Raw genomic sequence first — 20,379 nt, 5'->3', positions numbered from 1 at the left:
AAAATCTGTAGGACCCAACAGTTAACCAAACAATTTAAGTCTTTCTTGTTCAATGATTACGAAAGTAATATAACATAATGCTGGCTTTGTATAGATCTGTTAGCTTTTTCACTATTTTTAACAACAGTCTTACATTTCAGAGTCTTTTTGAGCAAGTTTGGGCTGCAGATGATTATGAAATTTTCAAAAGAATGATGACACAAAAAAATATTGAACTTCAACTGCAAGCCTTGGAAGTCTTTAGCCAGTACCATGGTGTTGCCCCTGATGGTCTTGTGTCTGATAACAATTTCACTGAAAACAAGGAAGAAGAAGAAATTTTGGCAGCTGTTATGAAGTAAATATAATATTATCTTTCTCACTGTACAATTAATATGAGAGATGTTTTCTTTGTCTATTTTGAAATACATTTAAATTGTTTACTTTCTGTTGAACAATTTCATTATACTGAGAATTGTTATTAAAGTATAGTTTTTTAAACTACTTGTGTGTTTTAGTATTATAAAAGGTCTGTAAATGAAAAATCTCAAAAGTGTTGGAATATTTTTTTCAGTGTTGGTTGTAATATACTGTTGTAAATATAAAAGTATCAGAAGATTTAGTGTTTTAGTTTAATATAATAACAGTAAAATATCTCTTCATCAATTTTGCATGTTTCTTTTTGTTTTGTTTTCAGACTTGTGCAGCTAGGTATTTCCCCATTATTAGTTTTGGAAATTTTTGCAATATTATAAAGCATTTAAGGTAACAGTGAAAATGAAAGTTTACTCACTGTAGAAAAATATTGAGAAGAAATAATTTTCAGCTCACATACAATGTCAAGTAAGAGTTTGTGAAATGTATTTCTTGTCTTAGGAAATCTTTGGAAGATTATAAAGCTGATATGGAACTGATGAAAAGGAAGATGAAGACTTGAAAGCAGCTCTTCAGACTACTTTAATAGATAAAGCTCGGCTGGAGAAGGAGCGACAAAGAGAAAAAGAAATGCTAGAAAAAGTAAATCGTATATCTTGACCTTTCTTCTTGAAGCATATAGTTTTTAAATTCTATTTTCTTGACTTGTACTACCCTTTACATGTGCAAATGTTTGGTCACTACTAATCTTGATACTTCAACCTACCCTCCATGTGTATTCTTGCAGAAACTTTCCACCAAGGGTTTGGATCTTTGTCACACCAAACATGCTCACCCGTTCAGCCGTGGGGGCATTATAATGTAATGGTCAGCTCCACTATTTATTGGTAAAAGAGTAGCCCAAGAGTTGACAGTGGGTGATGATGACTAGCTACCTTCCTTCTATTCTTACATTGCTAAATTAGGGACGGCTAGTGCAGATAGCCCTGGTGCATGAAATTCAAACCAAACCAAACCAAAATCCTCTGCCAATAGGAGTGCAACACAATTTGTACAGTCACTAGCACCCTCTCTTCCATGCAGCATGTAATTACTTCTCAGTTGGCAGCCATACTGATAGGAAGTGTTTTTTTACTTATTGTTTTTATTGAATAGTTCCATCAATTTTCTTGCTGACGTTTTGAATATTATTCACGATTTTGTTTTGTTTTTTTCCGGGTTTTTCAAACCATATTTCTTTTGAGTGTTTACTGTTTTGGAATTGCTTTTGGAGCTTTTTTTTAGTTAAACATATTTGTCATAATTTTGTAATTTCACATTGCAACTACAGTGTGAGGGCAAGCTTTGTCAGTTCAGTATGTAATGGTCTGTATCAAAGGGAGTTGGCTACCTTTATGCAGAGTTTTGTGCTTACTGATGATTGTCCTTTCATATCATTTGCTGATATGCCTAAACATAAGGATGAGGATTTGGGCTAGTTGTTTCCTCCTCCTGCCTATGCATTACAGTCATGTTTCATTTTGGGGAAGGTGTCAAGGTCTTCTTTTTTTGTCAACTTTATCAATCAGATATATTATTATTTTTCTTTGTTTCCCATTTTCTTTGATTCTTCACCTGTCTGTCTTAGAAGAAACATTATTTAGTGTTTCCTCCCTCAGCAGATATTAGGATTCATGTGAATTGATTTTTAGGGCCAATTATGTTTGGGAGTTGGTATGCAGTGTGACTCCCACATACTCTGAATGAACATGCTTTGCCATCTTTTCATTCTGTGTTTTCCTACTTCAAATTGCAGTGATGCCAGTCACTTGTCCCTTTATGAAGTCTGGATGCCAGTATTTTGGTTTTTCATTTCCCAGTCCCAGTGTTACCGAATTTAGCTTGGAATTTCTGATTTTTCACTCTGGCATGCCCCCCCCTCTTCTGTCTTTTTCCTTGCAAACGTGGCTTCTCTGTTACAGGGACCTTTTGGGTTGGGATGACCTTTGTATTGGGTGTGTTTACATCCCTCCTCACTGCGTTTTTTTTCATGGTTTATTTTATGCAACAGAAGGTATTTTGAAGCATTCTTTACTTTTTGGAAACTGAAATTGAGTCAGTGCTGTTACATAACCCCTTTCCTTCTTGGCCTCCTGTTTATTCCACCCCTGCTGAACCTGTTCCTGTGTCTCAATCTCCTCTTTCCTCTCTCTTACTGGTTCTGGCCTCTAAGGCTTGCCATAAGTTCTTAGAGTAATGTCCTAGAAGTAATATGTGATCTTGGTGAGTGTGTTGTGGGATTTAGGCCTTGTGGGAGAGGTCAGATTCCTCTGCTTTTCCTCACATATGGAGCTCCTTCATCACAAACCCTTGGGTTCTGAAGGTTGTCTCAGAGAGTCTGATCCTACTTTTCTATTTTCCTTCTCTGTTCTTCCAGCATCCAGTTTCCTTTCCTTCTCCTTTGGATTATGTTTCCAGTCTACAGCTCTCAAAAGTGGTTTGGTACTTGTTTTGCAGGAAGGTCATCATACAGAGGGAATCCTTTCCTTTGGGGTTTTCTTCCCTCTTTTTTTATTGTCTCCATTTCCATCATTAGTTGTCGACAGACTATTTTTAGCTTTGTCATAGGTTGTCTGGGCCCTTTGTACTTAGTTTCTATGATGAGAATCTGCTTGGTTAGTGTAAGTGGAAAAGTATTTTCTCACCCTCCCATAGTACCTCATTCATCTTGAGGTATTGTTTTTACTCTGTTGGACCCAGTCTTCTTCTCTTCATTTGCAGGATCTGAAGCTTGAAGTCCTCAAACTAGCCTCCTATCACTATCCCACTGTATGAGAACCTCTCTCTCTGTTTTGAAGACTTGGACTTCTCCAGAAACCTTCATCCCTCTTGGTTGTGCCCACATGTATAACCTCCAGTGGATTTTTATGGACTAGTAAAGCCTCATTTTGGATCTCTTGGATCTCCCTCTTCTCTTTTCTTATAGACAGACCAACTTATCCTGGTGGAACAACACCACCATAATTGTTCCTCTTCCCCCTCCTTATCCCTAACATAACCTCTTTCTGGTTGGGATGTCTACTTAGACACTTAGGGGGTATTGGGCTGGTGAATTATATAAAATTCCTCTCTCCTTATCAATCTCTTGGAACACTTTACCCTTCATTGGGCTTTGGTTCACTTCTTTCTGGCCTTTTGGGGTTAGTTGGTGATGGTGCATTTCATCAGTTTTACTTATGTCTCTTCCATCTCCTGGCAAGGGGCACTCAGTCAAGAAACCTCTGGTTTTAGACATTAAACCTCCTGTACTGGGCCTACTGCAGTACTCTTTATTTTAACTGGCTTGTCATATTTGGAGTACCCTGAATCTAGTTACTGATTGCTTATTTCATCCCAATAGGATTATTTGTACAGAGTGACCACTGTACTCACTGGTGATTCAGTGGCTCTGTCCCCTGTGGAATGTTCTATATGTGGATGCCTTTGCCATTTATGTTAATTCCAACCTTTCTTGATTTTGGTCTCCTGTTCCATATGTATTGGTTGAAGTGATAGATGCTCTCAGCAAGGTATTGATTGACATCCATCTGCTACCCAATATCCATTCCATTATCTAGACCTCCCTGTGTCATTTTCTTTTCAACCATGTTTCATTTTACATGATATGCCCATGGCTTCCTTTCTTTTTCTTTTATTTCATTTACTTCACCTCACCCATTCTTCTTACCCTGCCTCATACCTGATTGGAACCTCAGTGTGCAGCCTGGTACTCTCTTTCTACTGCATATTGCAAGACACATTCCCAGTTCTTTCTGGTGATGGACTGGAGATGCACCTTCGCTTTGTCTCCACCTTTCTACCATCCTCTGGATATCACTTCCTAGAGTATATGGTGATGACTATTTTAATTGTGCATACATGATGATTGGTATCCATGGTACAGAGGCTTATCTTCACTACTAGCTCCTAGATCTGAGGTGAAAAGTAGAGGACTCTCTTTCTACTATAAGCCAGATGTCCCAATCATAGTTTGACTGCTGTTAGTTTGGATTTATCTTCCATTTATGGTCAGATGTAAGATAGCTGCTCTATATCTGGTGTTCCTTAACCTCACACACATGTGTGGCCACATATACTCCTCCTACCAAGCAATGGATGATACATTTCCAAAACCATGTAGTGTTGGACTGGAGAAACACCCCCAATTTGCTGTTCACTTTCTTACCATTCCATAGATGTTGTTTCTCAGTAGAAATGGTGATGGTTACTTTGGATGTGCACACATGATGATGCGAGGAGATTCATTCTGTGATTCTGCCCTTATTGTGACCCATTTTCATGTGGGTGAACTCCTACCTAGATCAGAAGTGATTTGGTCTCCCATGGATGTTTTGTGCTTAGTTTATTGACATACCCCATGGTCTTCCTTCAGGCATTTTCTAAAAGGAAACCATCTCACCAGACCTTCCATATAACTCGTTGTGGGATTCTAGCTATATGTGAAAAGAGGTAAGATATTGTGTTGGAAGTTTCTATTTTCTTACTCTTAAAATCTATTTCTGATATATGCATACCTCCAATCACATTTCCCACCTGACCTCTCCACTTCTTATGCAGATTTTGTATGTACTGCCCAATCACAAAGTAATTATGGACTGCGCTAATGATAGTTGCAGCATAATCACTTGCACAATAGTAGGTGGTCATGTGAATACACATGAAGGTAGGTTGGGTATCCAAGCTAGTTGTGAGTGGAGCTTTTAGAGGGCAGTATAAGTTGAGAAAAGCTGTTATCAGAAATATATTTTTAATGTATGAAATTGTTAACTTTTCAATTCTGATATGAAACTCAATTTTGTGACTAGAGAGCAATATCATAGTTCCTTACCTAAGCTACATGCATCAGAGGTTTTGATTGGTTTAAATTATGAACACAAAAAATACACATAATTACTTATGTTTCTTTAAATACAGATAGCATGTTACCATTAACTCTACTCTTGAAACTTAGTCAGACAATAAGTGTCAGTTTTTCAAAGATCTATCATACTAAAATTTAACCAGTATAGTATACTTGATAATGAATATTCCTTTTGCTACGAAGGTGTAGATTTTCAACATTGAAAAATGTTTTTGTATTAGCTTTACATTGTTTCTTTCATAAAACTAAAAAATAGTGTTTTTATTTGAAGCATATTTAAGGTTACTGCATGGGATATTGTTTTGTTTTTCTGATCTTGGTGATTTGTACTCAAATAAACATCTGACATGAGAGATAAGATGGAGTTAATCACTCTGTACTCTTCTACTGAAGGCTTGTATCATGTTGTTGTGGACAAGATAAAAAATATCTCTTCAGTTATTCACTATTCATATACTGATTGTTCATATCTTGTCTGCTTCTCATTGTGATAATAATGCATACCTAAAATTAATGTTTACTGGTTTATATATCCTGGTTTATATAAGGATAACTTATTAAGCTTTATTATTATTTTAGTTTCCTTGTCTTTTATCTGAACTGAGTTATTGTGTCAGTCCAGTTTTAACATACTTAAAAAATATTTTCACCCTTCATTCATTGGATTATTAAAGAAAATACTCCAAGTTCTTTACATTGACGTAATGTGATCTGCTACTGTTATTTTGATGTGACACATACTTGTTTGTTTTGGTGCACATGTGCTATTAGATTTGTTTTCCCAGTGTAATCATACTCTTTAACGTACCATAATCTTTGTCATTGAATTGTTTTCCTCACCAAGACATGAATTTCAGTGATTAATGAATGTAGAAGACTATATTTCAAAATCATACAAGTATTGTAACCTCATCATCTGATCTCACTAATTAATATATACTGAAGGCTAATACTGTGTCTTAAACTTGGTCCTTTTTATAATTGTTAGTATTCATATAAATATCCCTTCACACTCAAGGTGGAATTAATTTCTGCTCTATTATATCCACATTAGCCTTCTTTAGTATTTAGGAATATGTGATTATTTACAAGAAGAGGTAATTTTTATGCAAGTAACATAAAATCTCTTACAACCTACTGAACAAAGTTATTAAATATAATTTTTGGTTGACTTATCTTAATGTTTTTCATTTTTCTTACATTCTTCAAGCCGTTGCTTAAATTGTTAATTTCCACCAGTAATAATAAGTGTTTACTATAATTTTTTGAAGGCTATGATGTTGTCAATTCATGAAGGAAGTAAACAAGTAATTCCAGAAAGTAAGACTCAGGATGATAATACTCCGCCTGTAAGTAGGAATATTGTTGTTACATAACAGAAGGACATTTACTCAAAATGTCATTAAATAATATAACATTTTTTTCTCTCCCAAACATGTGTTGTTTAAATAAACACTTGTGTAATATGACAGATTTAAATGTTCTCTGTGCTACTATTTTATAAGTATGGTTTATAGGTTTTGTTATTTGTGTGTAACATGAGGTTTGTAGCTCATCTCAAACATTAGGGTTGTTTCTATTCACTCCCTACCTTAAAGTGTTTAGCAGTACTTGGATTTTTTTAAATTTTAAAGTCATTTTTTGCATGAATTTCAATTAGATGTTTGTATCTAATAGTGTAGTCAGTACAAGGTTAGGCTTTTATTGGTTCCATTTGCCAAGTGACAAAAATAAAATACTTAAACACTTGAAATTTAAAGAGAAAGCTCAACCCAGAAGTTATTTTTACATATCTTTTCTATGTTGTTTTTTTAAAGCAAGAACACTTATGCTTATGCCATTAGGGTGCAGATAAATAAGGTATCATCATATTTCTGACCGATACAGCCAGTTCATTTTGGAACTGTTCAGTCAGTGACAGTTAATAGTTGATAATTCCAGGCACTGTGTTTTATAAACATACACCACTATCTATACAATATAAAAACGAGTTTGAGATTAGTTGAGTGCTGAAAAAATATCTTATTGCAGTTTACATAATAATTTTGTTATTGGTAAGTCATATAATTGATAAAAATAAAGTACTTCTATGCCTAATTCATAACATTGCATAATATCATATTAATAATTATATTGTTTTAATGTTGTTCTATTATTTTTGGGATATTTTAGGTGAAAATAGCTCAACATTTACTGTGTTTCTCCGATAATAAGATCTACCCATAAAATAAGACCTAGTGTGATTTTTGGGGATAGTTTTAATATAAGCCCCACCCTTAAAATAAGCCCTAGTTAAGAGTGGCAGGAAGAGGAAAGAAATAATAATAAAAAAATTATTAATTAGTTTAATAGTTAGTTAATTAGTTTGTTTAAGTATTAATCAGTTAGTTTAATAGTTTATTTTAAATGGTTAATTTAATAGTTTTACTTTGTAACTTCATTTTTTTAATATATCAAAATAAGACATCCCCCGAAAATAAGCACTAGTGTCATATTTTGGAGTGAAAATTAATATAAGCCCTGTCTTATTTTCGGAGAAACACAGTAGTTCACTGACATAAAAAGAGGTTAATTTATTTCTTCTTTTAATGTTTTAAGATCTTGAATACGTACAAATTGTTGTAAGCATACATTACAAGTGTTGTTATTTAATGTAACACAAGTCAGTTTACTCGTACAAAGTAACCATGATAGCTAACATTCTGACTGCTTCACTGTCCTAATCATCATATATGCACAGTTACAACAGAAAGTGTTCGAACCTCTGTGACATGAGTAGTTTTTTCCTCATAACTTAAAAGGTATCAAGATTAGGATAATGAAAGTGTGGTATATTATAAATATTACACTAACACACATCTACATATTTTTTTATGTAAATTAAATGACAAATAAACTGTTTATAATCAAATAACCGAAAATAGGAGGGCCAGAAAGTGTTCGTACATTTCAAAACTGATATTCCCGTAAGAATTTTGTTTAGTTTGGTGAATAAACTACATTATACTATTCCAGAACTAGACACTGGGTTTATAATTATTGGAATTTAGCCAGCAAAGACGTACTTCCAGCAATTTAGCATTTCTCCGTCATTATCTGCTTGGTCGTCATGGTGAACAGGAAACAACTGTTCAGTGATTTAAAAAACCAAATTATTGTAAAATAAAAGTCTCAGGTGTCTCTTTCCAATATTGCTACACAACTTAATGTGCCAAAATCTACTGTTCAGAGCATAATTGCTAAGTTTAAGCTTACAAGATCAACTGCTAACCTCCCTCATTCATTACGTGTTAAATGACATATGGAAACTGGGGTTGAAGTAAGCACCTCTACAGTTATGAACATGTTATGCTCTTCTGGGTTCAAAGCATGCCGTCCTTGTAGAACTCCATATTTAAAGCGTGTTCATTTAGAAGCACCAAAATTCCAGAACGAACCAAGAGGAAGATTCTCAGAGAAGTTAGTAGGAACCATATTTAACACATAATGACATAGAGAAACTAGTAAGGAAAACTGGGGTTGAAGTGAGCACTTCTACAGTTATGAACGTGTTACGTTCTTCTGGGTTCAAAGCATGCCGTCCTTGTAGAACTCCATATTTAAAACCTGTTCATTTAGAAGCACGATTGAAGTATGCAAGAAAGCATGTAGATAAACCCTTTACCTATTGGAAGAGTATTTTTGGTCACGCGAGACTAAAATCGAGCTTTTCGGCTACAATGATGTTTACTATATTTTCCGTAAGAAGAGGAAACGAAAGAACACCGTCCCTACAGTTAAACACGGAGGTGGCTCGATCATGCTATGGGATTCATTCCTTCAGCTCTTCTGGTGTAGGCAGCCTTCACTGCATCAACGGAATCATAAAAAAGATGAGTACGTTGATATATTAGGCACTTATATCAAGAATGATGCTCAGAACTTGCGGCTTTGGCGTCGTTAGATCTTCCAGCATGACAATGACCCTAAGTACACATCAAAATATGTGCAATCCTGGTTGCAGAGGAACCATATAAGCGTTCTGAAGTGGCCATCGCAGTCACCCGATCTCAACCCAATTTAAAACGTTTGGCATGAGTTGAAGACCAGGATTCATCAGCCATCATCCAAAAAACTTGCAAGAGTTGGAGGTCTTCTGTGAAGAATAATGGAAGAAAATACCAGTCGAGTACTGTCAAACAATCATGGAAGGCTATGAGGAGAGATTGCGCCAAGTAATTCAACTGAAAAGCTACATGACTGACACCATTAAAGTAGATGCACAAACACTTTCTGTCCCTCCTATGTTTGGGTATTTGTTTATAAACAGTTTATTTGTCATTCAATTTATATAAAAATTTACGTAGATGTGTGTTAGTGTAATATTTATAATATACCACACTTTCATTATCCTAATCTTGATACCTTTTAAGGTATTTATAATTTATAAATATTATACTTCTATTAGCCTAATCATGATACTTTTTAAGTTATGAGCAAAAAGCCACTCGGGACACAGGGGTACGAACCCTTTCTGTCGTAACTGTATATTCTATTTTGGAATATGCTAGAAAATGTTATAACATCTTTAGTTTTCTAGAAGTTCTTGGCCTAGAAGTTCTTTCTCTTTAAACTTAATTTTATCATTACATCATCAAAAAACCCAATCTCCTCTAGCTAGAAACAATACCTTTCTCTAGCTCTCAAACAAATTACAAAATTCAAAAATATAAAGCTTACAACAATGGATATATATACATTCATAGGCTGTATCAGGCAAGCAGTTGCCTGCCTATGTTGGGATGGCTTAGATTGCTTGTTGAAATGGTATTTTAAATATCTCATCAATGGGTTATCAAAATCTTACAATACAGTGTTTCCTTTTACAATGATATTTATGTAATGACTGAGTCTCAAGTTCTGTGAATGTCTGTGAATATCGTAGCAGAAAGTTTTAATTTCTTATTATTCTTTCTTATTACATGATAACTCAAAAATCAAAATAATGATACTGGCCATTTTCACTGAGGTTACATAGTTTTAAATGAAGTATCTGCTTTTATATGTATTATTAATACCTAGTAGTAATTTAAACAAATTATAATTCTAGTGTAAGCAATGTTATTGTTACCCCTTGAAGTCCGCTTTCTTACAGAAACTTGATGTTCCTTTAAAAAGATTAAATAAGGGTGAAACAGGAATTACCAGCCAATAACAGATAAACAATAAATATTACAGATGGAACCTCGTTGTAATTAGAACTTGTTATAGATACAACCTTCCTATGTCTATTTAAACACTGCTTTAAAATATCAAATAAGTAAAGAAAAATTTTCAATAAATGAAGTAAATGTATGCAAAGTTAATGTCAATCTTTCAAAATCAATGTAAATAATATAGTAGGGATGATGTATGTGCCTCTGGTACAACTATGAATCTTGGAACTGGTAAGCCTGACTCAGATATTTGTGATAAAATATTCCATGAACTGTAAGTTTTAGATACATTGTAAGCATGACACTCAATTTAGTCCAAGTTCTGTTTAAAAGTATCTAAACATGTGCACTAATTTCAAGATTATTTGAGTGAAAAATAAAAGTTAATTCTGTGTGTGTATATTAATTCTGAAAGTCATACTCGTTTGACTAGTTTAAATATGTTTAAGCAAACTCCAAACAATTCAATTGCCAAGAGTTTCAAGGTGCACAACTTTGCAAGATATCAAAGAACATTGCACAGTCTTCTGTTGTATATAGGAGGGCTGTAAATAATTTTATTGCGACTAGATTATGTTGTTATCTTATTTATAGAAATATCTTTTATAAAACTGATTGGACAAGAGAAGGAAAACTTTAGTAATAAACTACTTGAAAATTTAATTTGATTTTACTTTGCATCTTCAACACCAGTTGAGTTTTTCATATTACTGAATAAATACCTCAACTGAAAAGTGTTTTTTTGTGATAACTTCTAATCAAAAAGATATATATTTTTTTAAAAGCTAAATGCTTATTTTATGAATAATTATTCATAAATTTATGAAAATAATTTATGAAAATTATTCAATGATACAATAATGTTTTTCTTAATAAAAATATGTTGTGTATGTTTGATACAGATCTTGGCTTGAAAACTATAAATGTAATCAGGCATGAATAAAATGATTTATTTTATATTTTTGTCTGTCTCTAAGTGATAATGTTCAGTAATCAGTTGAGTTTGTTAAATATTTTTGTCTGTCTCTATCAAATAATATTCTACTATTAACTTATTCTAGGTCAAATCTGAAGATTTTGAAGCAAGACAGGAATACCTGCGTCAGCAGCGTGATAAACTTTTGGCATTAAAACGTCAAGAACGGGAGAAGCGCCTCTTAAATTATGAAAAAACAACCACTCAGAAACGACCCAAATCATCTCGAGCAGCACGTAGCGTGGTCAGTCATGATAATGCAAAAATAAATGTCGATCCTCAAACACTGGCATTTCGTAAATCCTTGGCTGCCCGACTGAAAGCTGAGGTTATTGGTGAGTAAATGTTTTCATTATAATTGGGTTTAAGATTAGCCCAACTGGAATTATGTAGAAGATATAAAAGAAGAATGTTATTGGTCAAACCACCAAGAAGTTAACTACACACACACACACTATCGTATGTACTATATATATATATATATATACTGTTGTATATACTATATACCCTGTAGTTAATTTCTTGGTGGTTTAACCTACAATATTTTTCTTTTATCTCTCTCTTTCAACAACCACTATGCATAATTTTCTACACAGGTTTATTTATGAAGAAGTTGGTCTAGTTTGAGAAACATAGGTTTATAGTTTTCCAAATAATTCGTTTTTAGATTCAAATTTCATAATGTCATCACACTTTCTGAAGAGAAAACATTTTATCTTAACTCATACAGAATTTAAAAAAAAAGAATTGTTGACAAAACGTTATTTTTTTCTATTAGAATATGTGAATTATTTAGTTATAATTTCCATTACCATCAGGGCTTGAGTTGAGGGAGAGGAAACTGGGACACTGTTTTTTGTTGTAAGAAATTATTGTGAAAACGCTTCTGTTAGTTAGAAATTTTATGAAAATATTCCTGTTGTGGAATAACCAAGAACACACGTAATTTTAAAGATAAGTTTTCACAATTTTCCCAGTTTATAGCTTTCATGCAGACCTACTTTGTGACATATCATTCTTTTACTTTTTTGTGTGAACATGTATCATAACATCATCAAGTAATCAAAATAAAATAGTCTGGCACTTCCCAGACACCCCACCTCATAGGGACTGTAAAACTGAGCTCCACCCAATAACTTTACTCAATTCAAGCCCTAATAATATATATATAGTCAATTTTCTTTTTTATAATGTAACAGATATGGAAATATGAATTTGTTTTTAGTTGAAATTCTGGATTTAGTTGCCATTAGCAAGAATGTATCCAAGTTACATATATTTACTGATTATACATTGCAACATTTTTAATTATTCAATTAACTTATGATATCCTATTAGATGCTCCTTAACCTGAATTGTCTTTGCATATAGCTAAACATATTAGGTTCAGTACATTTATTGGTAATGCATAAAACAACAGAACATGAAATTTAGCAAATATAAAACTAATCTAGTTTTATAAACTATGTTGAATGGTTTGAGAAAAGTATAAAAGTTTGCCTCCAATTCTCAGCCTTTTCAGAAGAAATCAACTTCAGTGAATATTTTTTTGCTGTGGGCTTTTCATTTTAACTTATGACTATTTATTACATCATAGTATATTGCAAACTTTTAAGTTTCTGGTTATTGAGTCAAAACAATTGCAAGTTAGAAAAGAGAGTGTAAACTTCAAACATCTGTAGACCTAATTGTATGTATGTTTTCTTTTAAAGAGAAGTTCACTGGAATTTCATGATTTTTTTTATTAGTTGCTTTTCTCTAAAGTGCATACAACTGTCATAATTCATTGAGAATAACATTACAGTAGCTGTAAATTGTACAAAATATTTGAAAATTATTAAAAGATGCTTGGTGATAATTACTTTATCTGCTATTCAGTACAAAATTGTCTTTTTTGTAAGTGTCATTAAGAGTTGAATCCCTGTCACACCAAACATGCTTGACATTTCACCAATGGGAGCATTATAATGTGATGGTCAATCCCACTATTTGTTGGTAAAAGAGTAGCCCAAGAGTTGACAGTGGGTGGTGATGACTAGCTGCTTTCTTTCTAGTCTTACACTGTTAAATTAGGGATGGCTAGCACAGATAGCCCTCATGTAATTTTGCACCAAATTTAAAAACAATAAACCCATTAAGATTCTGTCAGTAGAATATGTTATTCAGCCTATTTAATTAATTAGTTGTAAAAATACATATACTGTACCTTTTAAGCTTTAGAAGGTGAAACACTAAGTTGATTTGGATTAAATATTTATGTGAAATTAATAATAAATACTGAAGTTATTAATGCTTATAGGTTAAGATCATGATATTAGAATTATACATTTTTTAGTTTTGTAAGGTAGCTTTTGTCTTGTTAAGAAAGGAACACTGGAATTTCTTTGATATTTTTAATATGCATGTAATGATAAACAGGTACATTTTTATTTATTTTGGAATATGTAAATATATGTTAGTTTAATTGAATCTAGGAAATTCTTCACTTGCATGATTAAGGGTTCATTTAATGTTTTTATGCATATCTGAGGCTGTATGGTAACATAGTTATAAATGAACATTTTAAAAGAAAAGGTTTGAATAATCTGCAAAAATAAAAGTTTTCCAAATATTAAAGTTGGTGTATTAATTATAAGTGGTAAAATTATTATTTTTCTCTTATATCTTTGGTACAATTATATAGATGAATTCATAAGAATGTACACGTGTCCTTGGTATAGTAAAAAACATTAGTTATCGGACAAAAAGTTTTGATAAATAATTTATCATACATACATGTGAAAGTAAGACAGCATGTTCCTAATTGTGGGTTGTAAGTATAGCTTCAGGCAAGGTTTGAGTGTGGTCTTTTTTTCCAGATGCCTGAAGTTCCACTTTTTGTTTAGTTACAGCTTGATGGCACAGTTCTGGTAAGTTAACTATAAGCATGTTTGTAAAGAAATGACTAGCGTTTGTTAGTTGATAAAGTAATAAAAAACAACAGTGAAAGTTGACTGCATGTATACTTTAGGGTCTGAGTTTGTTGATAACAAAATAACTTTGTGTCTTTTTTAAAACACATTAATTAAAAACAATATATGTGTGTGAGAAATTGATGATATTATCATTAATTTATTATGAATTAACACAAAATGAATCATTTGCATACTTCAAATCTCTGATGGCTCATTAAAGAATATATTCTAGCTTAGGCAAAGAAACAAATGTTTGAGGGGTGAGTTAACAAAGGAATTCATTTGTTATTATTTTATAGTAATAATGTTTCATGCTCTTCATAATAATTGTAAATAAAAAATATATGTTATACCAAAAGAAGTAATTTACGACCTAAACTGTTGTTCTGGCAAAGCTGTCAGGCAAGACATAGAAATTATAGATTCGAATATATAGTGTTGAAGTAATTGTCAACATTTCTATAGAAATAATTACTGCACAATATTGTATGCTATTTTGGGTTGAACTTTATTAAAAGATGCAAGAAATTTGGGGCATTTCTAGAATAAACTTCTACAGTTTTAATGTAATCTCCGAGGTCACTGTCCTGAAATTTGCATTTCTTTTTATTTCATATGTATTTTGTGATTGCAAAGGATACATTATTTTATAGTGGTTCAAGTGAATTGATGGGATAATCATTAATTACATGACAAAGAATCTCTAATAATTTGTTATGAAAATTCTTATCCAAGTAATATTGGAAATAATGAATTAAACCATTATTTTCTTATATTACAGAGGAAGCATTACAAGCTGGTCATACTTAACTATATATGTTGTCATTGATGACATTATGGACAGTGCCATTTGTTGGACATCAGTTCTTCTTCATATAAAACCACATGCTTTAAATAAATGTTTGCAAAATTCAGAATTAAGTAGTTAAAACATGTGACTTTAATTTCTTCAAATGATGATACCAAAACTTTGTAATTCTAGTGAAAATTCTTGTAGTTTTATTTTCTACAAATTCATCTAGTTTTAGCTAACATCATACATATTTATGTTCTTGTCATAGTTCTTGCTGTTTTATCTTTTAAGAGACTTCGTCCAATTACATATATGTAGCTAGTTTGGTACATATCCCTTTTCTAGTCACGATTCTTGTGAACTTTACCTAGTATAGTTCATCCAGTTTTAGTTATTGTAGTGCATATTTGTGTTTTTGGCTTAGTATTAGTCAGTATTGTGCATATTTCTAGCTATAGTTCTTGTGGTCTTTCCTGAATAAAATCCATCCAGTTTTAGCTTGTATGATACAAATTCCAGTCATAGTTCTTGATATCCTTTCCTTGAAAAATTCCATCCAGTTTTATTTAGTATGATACATGTTTCTAATTGTAGTTCTTGTAGTTTTCTTCTCAACAAAATCTGTCGAGTTTCAGCTAGTTTGTTACGAATTCTAGCCAACGTTCTTGTAGAGTTGTCCTCAATGAAATCCATCCCCTTTTAGCTAGTGTGATACATATTTCTGTTTATAGTGCTTGTATTTAATAAAATTCGTCCAGTTTTATCTAGTGTAATACAAATTGTAGTTGTAATTCTTTTGGACATTTACTCAATAAAATATATCTAGTTTTAGATAGCGAGGTACGAATCCCAGTAATAAATTTTGTGGTTTCTTCCTCAAATGTAACTTAGCATGTTGCATATTTCTAGTTATCGTTCTTGTAGTTTTCTCCTCAATAAAATCTGTCAGGTTTTTAGCAAGTCCAATACAAATTCTAGTCATAGTTCTTGTAGATTTGTCCTCAGTAAAATCCAGTTTTAGCTAGTGTGATCCATATTTCTAGCCAGTACTAGCAGTCTTTTCCTCAGTAAAGTTCACCAAGTTTTATTTAGTGTGGTGTATATTGCTGTTCTAGTCTTAGTTTTTATAGCTTTATCTTAAACAATCAGCCTAGTTGTACCTAGTGTAATACATATTTCTAATGGTAGTTCTTGTAGTCTTGTCCTCAGTAAAACACATCCGGTTGTAACTAGTGTGGTGTATATTTCTCTGTACATAAGATTTTAAACACCAATACAAACTGCACCACCTAAGTTAAGTTTTGTAGTTACTGCTTATTTTTGTTGCTGGAAGAAAACTATAATTACTTTTAATTTCATGTGTTTGATTTATTTTTGTAAGTAATAAAACTTAATATCACACACAGTTATAGTAAGATTACCAGATTGTTACTAATGTTTTGGTTAACAGCTTAGTAGTTTAACTGGCATTCAAAATGTTGTGAAAATAACATTTCACAGTAAGGACCTTTTATTTTGTTACAAATATGTTGGTTTGGAATATTCTTTGAAGTGGAATGTTGTACAAGCTAAGCACCTGTAGACTGTTACTGGTTAATAGTTCCTATTGCAAATTTATTAATGTGATTTTTTTCAAATCTTGTGTCTCTCATGAGAATTATGTGGCATTATTATCATATGCAGTATTTTCTAAATTTTTTCTTGTAAAAAAATGTATATTTTATTCTAAGTATAGTATTTGTACACAGTAGTTTTATATTGTTTCACTGTTTTTATTTCAATGTATTAATTAATGTTATTTTGAGACCAGAAGAAAAAAGGTTAAAGATTGTACTTGGAATTTATTAACTTAAGTATTTTATGTTGTTTCAGCTTTTTTTATTGCCAGTTAACTAAGACTATCTAAAGAAAGACATAATTTGTTGGTTTTTTTATTACCTGATTTACATTTAAAGTTTAATAATCTTTAACTTGATGTTAGTTTAATAGAAATGAAAGTAATCTTTAAATGTAAATCAAACCTGATATTTTAGTCAGAATTCAGAATGAATTTCTCAGAAATTGCTATTGGCTTACATTAACTGTTATTTATTGTTAATATGTTGAACAAATTCAGTTTGTAATGTGTGTCTCCCTTTTACGTCTTGACTCATCATAATACTAACTGCACAATGATGAAATGTTTTAATGTGTCACATAACTTTGTGAATTTCTTTCTGAACACGCTTCATGTGATACTTAACATTTTTACCTACATAATGTTGATCTTTCCATATTATTTTCACAGCAGTGTTGATGAAAGCTGTATATTTGTTTGGGGATAATTATTCTATTTTGTACCTTTTTCATATCTACTATGATATGTTTGCAGTTTCAGTTCTTTACCTTAATAACTCCAAATGAAAATACTTTAAAGTAGAATAAATCTATATTTTATCTTGTGATTATTGTGTAACTTATAGTTGATACACATTTCTTTTACTGGAAATGCTATATCTGCTTATGGAGTATATTTCTCACTGCAAACATAGTATATGGTAATCAAATTCACTTGTTGTTTGTTGTGACTGCTTTCAGTTTAATACAGATTTAAATATATTACACTAATAATTACTATTTGAGAACTTCAACACACAAATAAATTCTCGAAGAAGACACCTGTTACACATTTTGCCAACCAGTGGTGTTAATATCCTAAATAAGTTTTTAAAGAATGTTAGATGTAGCTTCTAATTTACAGAAGCTGCTGTAGTCATTTTATCTCTCTAAAACTGCTTTTTTATTATTATATTAATGAAAAAAAGTGACAATAGAAGTGTTTTAAATTAAGCTAATTGACAGTTGGTACCAAGATTACAAATTTAGTTATTAGTACAATTTATAGACCTTATTCATAAATAACATTTTTTTCTGTTCTATGGTTATCTCCTTTTGTGATAAGTAAAAAAGCACATCTAGGGTATTATTATTATTCAAACCATAAAAAGAAATCCAGTTCTTGAGGTTAGTTATGTATCATCATGGATTTCCTAAAACTACTAAGTGATAGATATTTGAAAGAAGAAAAGTGCTACTTTGAAACTTATTAGCAACACATGGTGTATTCCTTGGTGAAAATATACAAGTTCTACATGGTTGTTTAATTTAATTCTAACAAATACAGAGTGTAAAAGGTGTCTAAATATTTTTGAAACTGATTATTGTAATCAGAACATAGTGAAATACCACACTCTTTGTGATATCAAGTACTGAATACCATTTACGTTAGTAAAGGTGTTCACATGTAATGTGCAATAGCACTGTTATATTCTTTAAACAATTGAAGAAGTTTCAGAAAAGTGATTTTTTTTTCCTATAACATTTTAATTATCTTAAGCCTGTAATATTTTTTTTTGTACAATGCTGTGGTCAGTACAATTCAAGATACACATTGAGTGTACTTTGTGAATACTTATTGAAACAATAATTGTTAAGTTTAAAAAGAATAAATTTTTCTTGACAAATAATTTTTTATCACAACCTTCTGTAAAAGTTCATTTGACTATTATCATGTGTATTAAAGTGTCCAATAGTAGTTAACGTAATGCTTTCCACACACGCATAGTAATATATGAAATTTATCACTATATTCCAAGTTTATTGTTCTGATTTTTGAACTTCAGTTTAATATCCATCATACGAGCTTAATGTTAGCTCATTATTAGTTGCTTTTTCTAAAAACCAACAAAACATGAATGAAATATTTCAGCCAATAAAAATAACATTTCATGTCTAATACAATCATAATTTTAAATTAATAACACATATCATTCAAGTTATAACCTTTAATAAAATAATGTTAATTAAGGAACCTACTGGACTAAATAATTAATATAAAAATACAATAACATCAACTTTTACAGTAGGCAAGTTTTGATTTTAATAATTGAAACATTTTGAACTGTGCTACTGAATAATTGTGTAAGTTATGTTTTGGAATGTAACACTTTAGCTAATAATGAATAGATACTATGGGTCAGTATGTTAAAAATACTTAAATGCTGGTTTTATTGTATTTTTGAATTAATTATTTCAGGAAGTACTTTGGAGAAAGTGAGTCGTGTTGTGGTATTTAAAAAATATTACTAGCCCTTTTAATGAAAAAAATGTACAACTTTCAAAGTTTAAATAATATAGCTATATACTTTAATATGTCTTTAATTTTAAATAGTTAATTATCATGACGGATTTTTACATGTATGTTAATATACTTTTAAAATACTGAGGTCAGTAAAACATTTCAGTGTGTTTTTATGCAAGTTAATTTATGTAATATGAAGTAAATAAAAGTGATTCAATACGTGTTACTTTCTTTCTAAAAAACAAACAAAATAATTAAATAGGACTTGATTTCCAGACACAATATTTCATAATCTATTATTCAGCAATTATGAACTGGTTTTAGAGGTTTTTTCCATGTATTAAAATAATAATGATTTTAATTTATGGATATATCTGTGACTAATACTAATATTGTGGTACTTTCTTAAAGATGTATATTCAGATAATTTAACTTTTTCAGAGTAAAAGAATCTGCTTTTAAAAGTTTATACTTTCATATAATACACTTTACTGCATGGTTGTATGATTTGATGTAATTTTATTTAAGCTGATTGTCCATACAGATGTTCAGTAGCACTGGTGTTGTAAAAGCTTGTTTTTATAGTGACTTTTGTAAATTTTATATAATGCTAAAGTAATGGTGATGTATGTTGATACTGATTTATTTTTACTGGATATTTAATATAGAAAATTATATCATTCAAAGGTACAAAATTGAAAAATATCTGAAAATTGTGACAACATAGAATAAACCAGTTCAATCAAAAGCTAAGAAAATAAAAAGTTATTGAAAGGTAAATAAAGTGACTAGAATAAAATATATTTAAATTTTATAAAATAAAATTCATAGCAGAGTTGAGAAACTAAAATTGTGTGTTTTGCAGTAAGTATGAAGCTACACAATGGGCTATAGATTGGCCAGGCCTAGTTAATTGTCCAATTTAGTGTTACCAGTGTTCTGGGGCAAAGATCTCAGAGCATGTACCTTACACAAACATATAATAATTTCTAAATGATAGATGATAGACAGAGCTTTCCAAACATGTTGAGTTTGTGTTATGTTTTTCCAGCTAACCAAGGAAATAAAAAGTGATGAAGTGTTAAAA

At 31.3% G+C, this 20,379-nt stretch overlaps 1 protein-coding gene across 1 annotated transcript in view; it reads left to right on the top strand.

Moving 5' to 3' along the window:
- Positions 1-20,379, top strand: part of LOC143226540 (cilia- and flagella-associated protein 36-like) — a 29,609-nt gene extending 9,230 nt beyond the window's left edge. Inside the window, 6 exon segments of the mRNA XM_076457630.1 lie at positions 141-337; positions 856-887; positions 890-996; positions 6,526-6,603; positions 11,511-11,760; positions 15,161-20,379. Coding sequence (XP_076313745.1) covers positions 141-337; positions 856-887; positions 890-996; positions 6,526-6,603; positions 11,511-11,760; positions 15,161-15,189 — 693 coding nt within the window. The 3' untranslated portion in view covers positions 15,190-20,379.

This window comes from Tachypleus tridentatus, chromosome 9, assembly GCF_004210375.1.
Source record: "Tachypleus tridentatus isolate NWPU-2018 chromosome 9, ASM421037v1, whole genome shotgun sequence".
Taxonomy (NCBI): Eukaryota; Metazoa; Arthropoda; class Merostomata; order Xiphosura; family Limulidae; genus Tachypleus; species Tachypleus tridentatus.
This window is presented reverse-complemented; position numbering and strand designations above follow the sequence as displayed.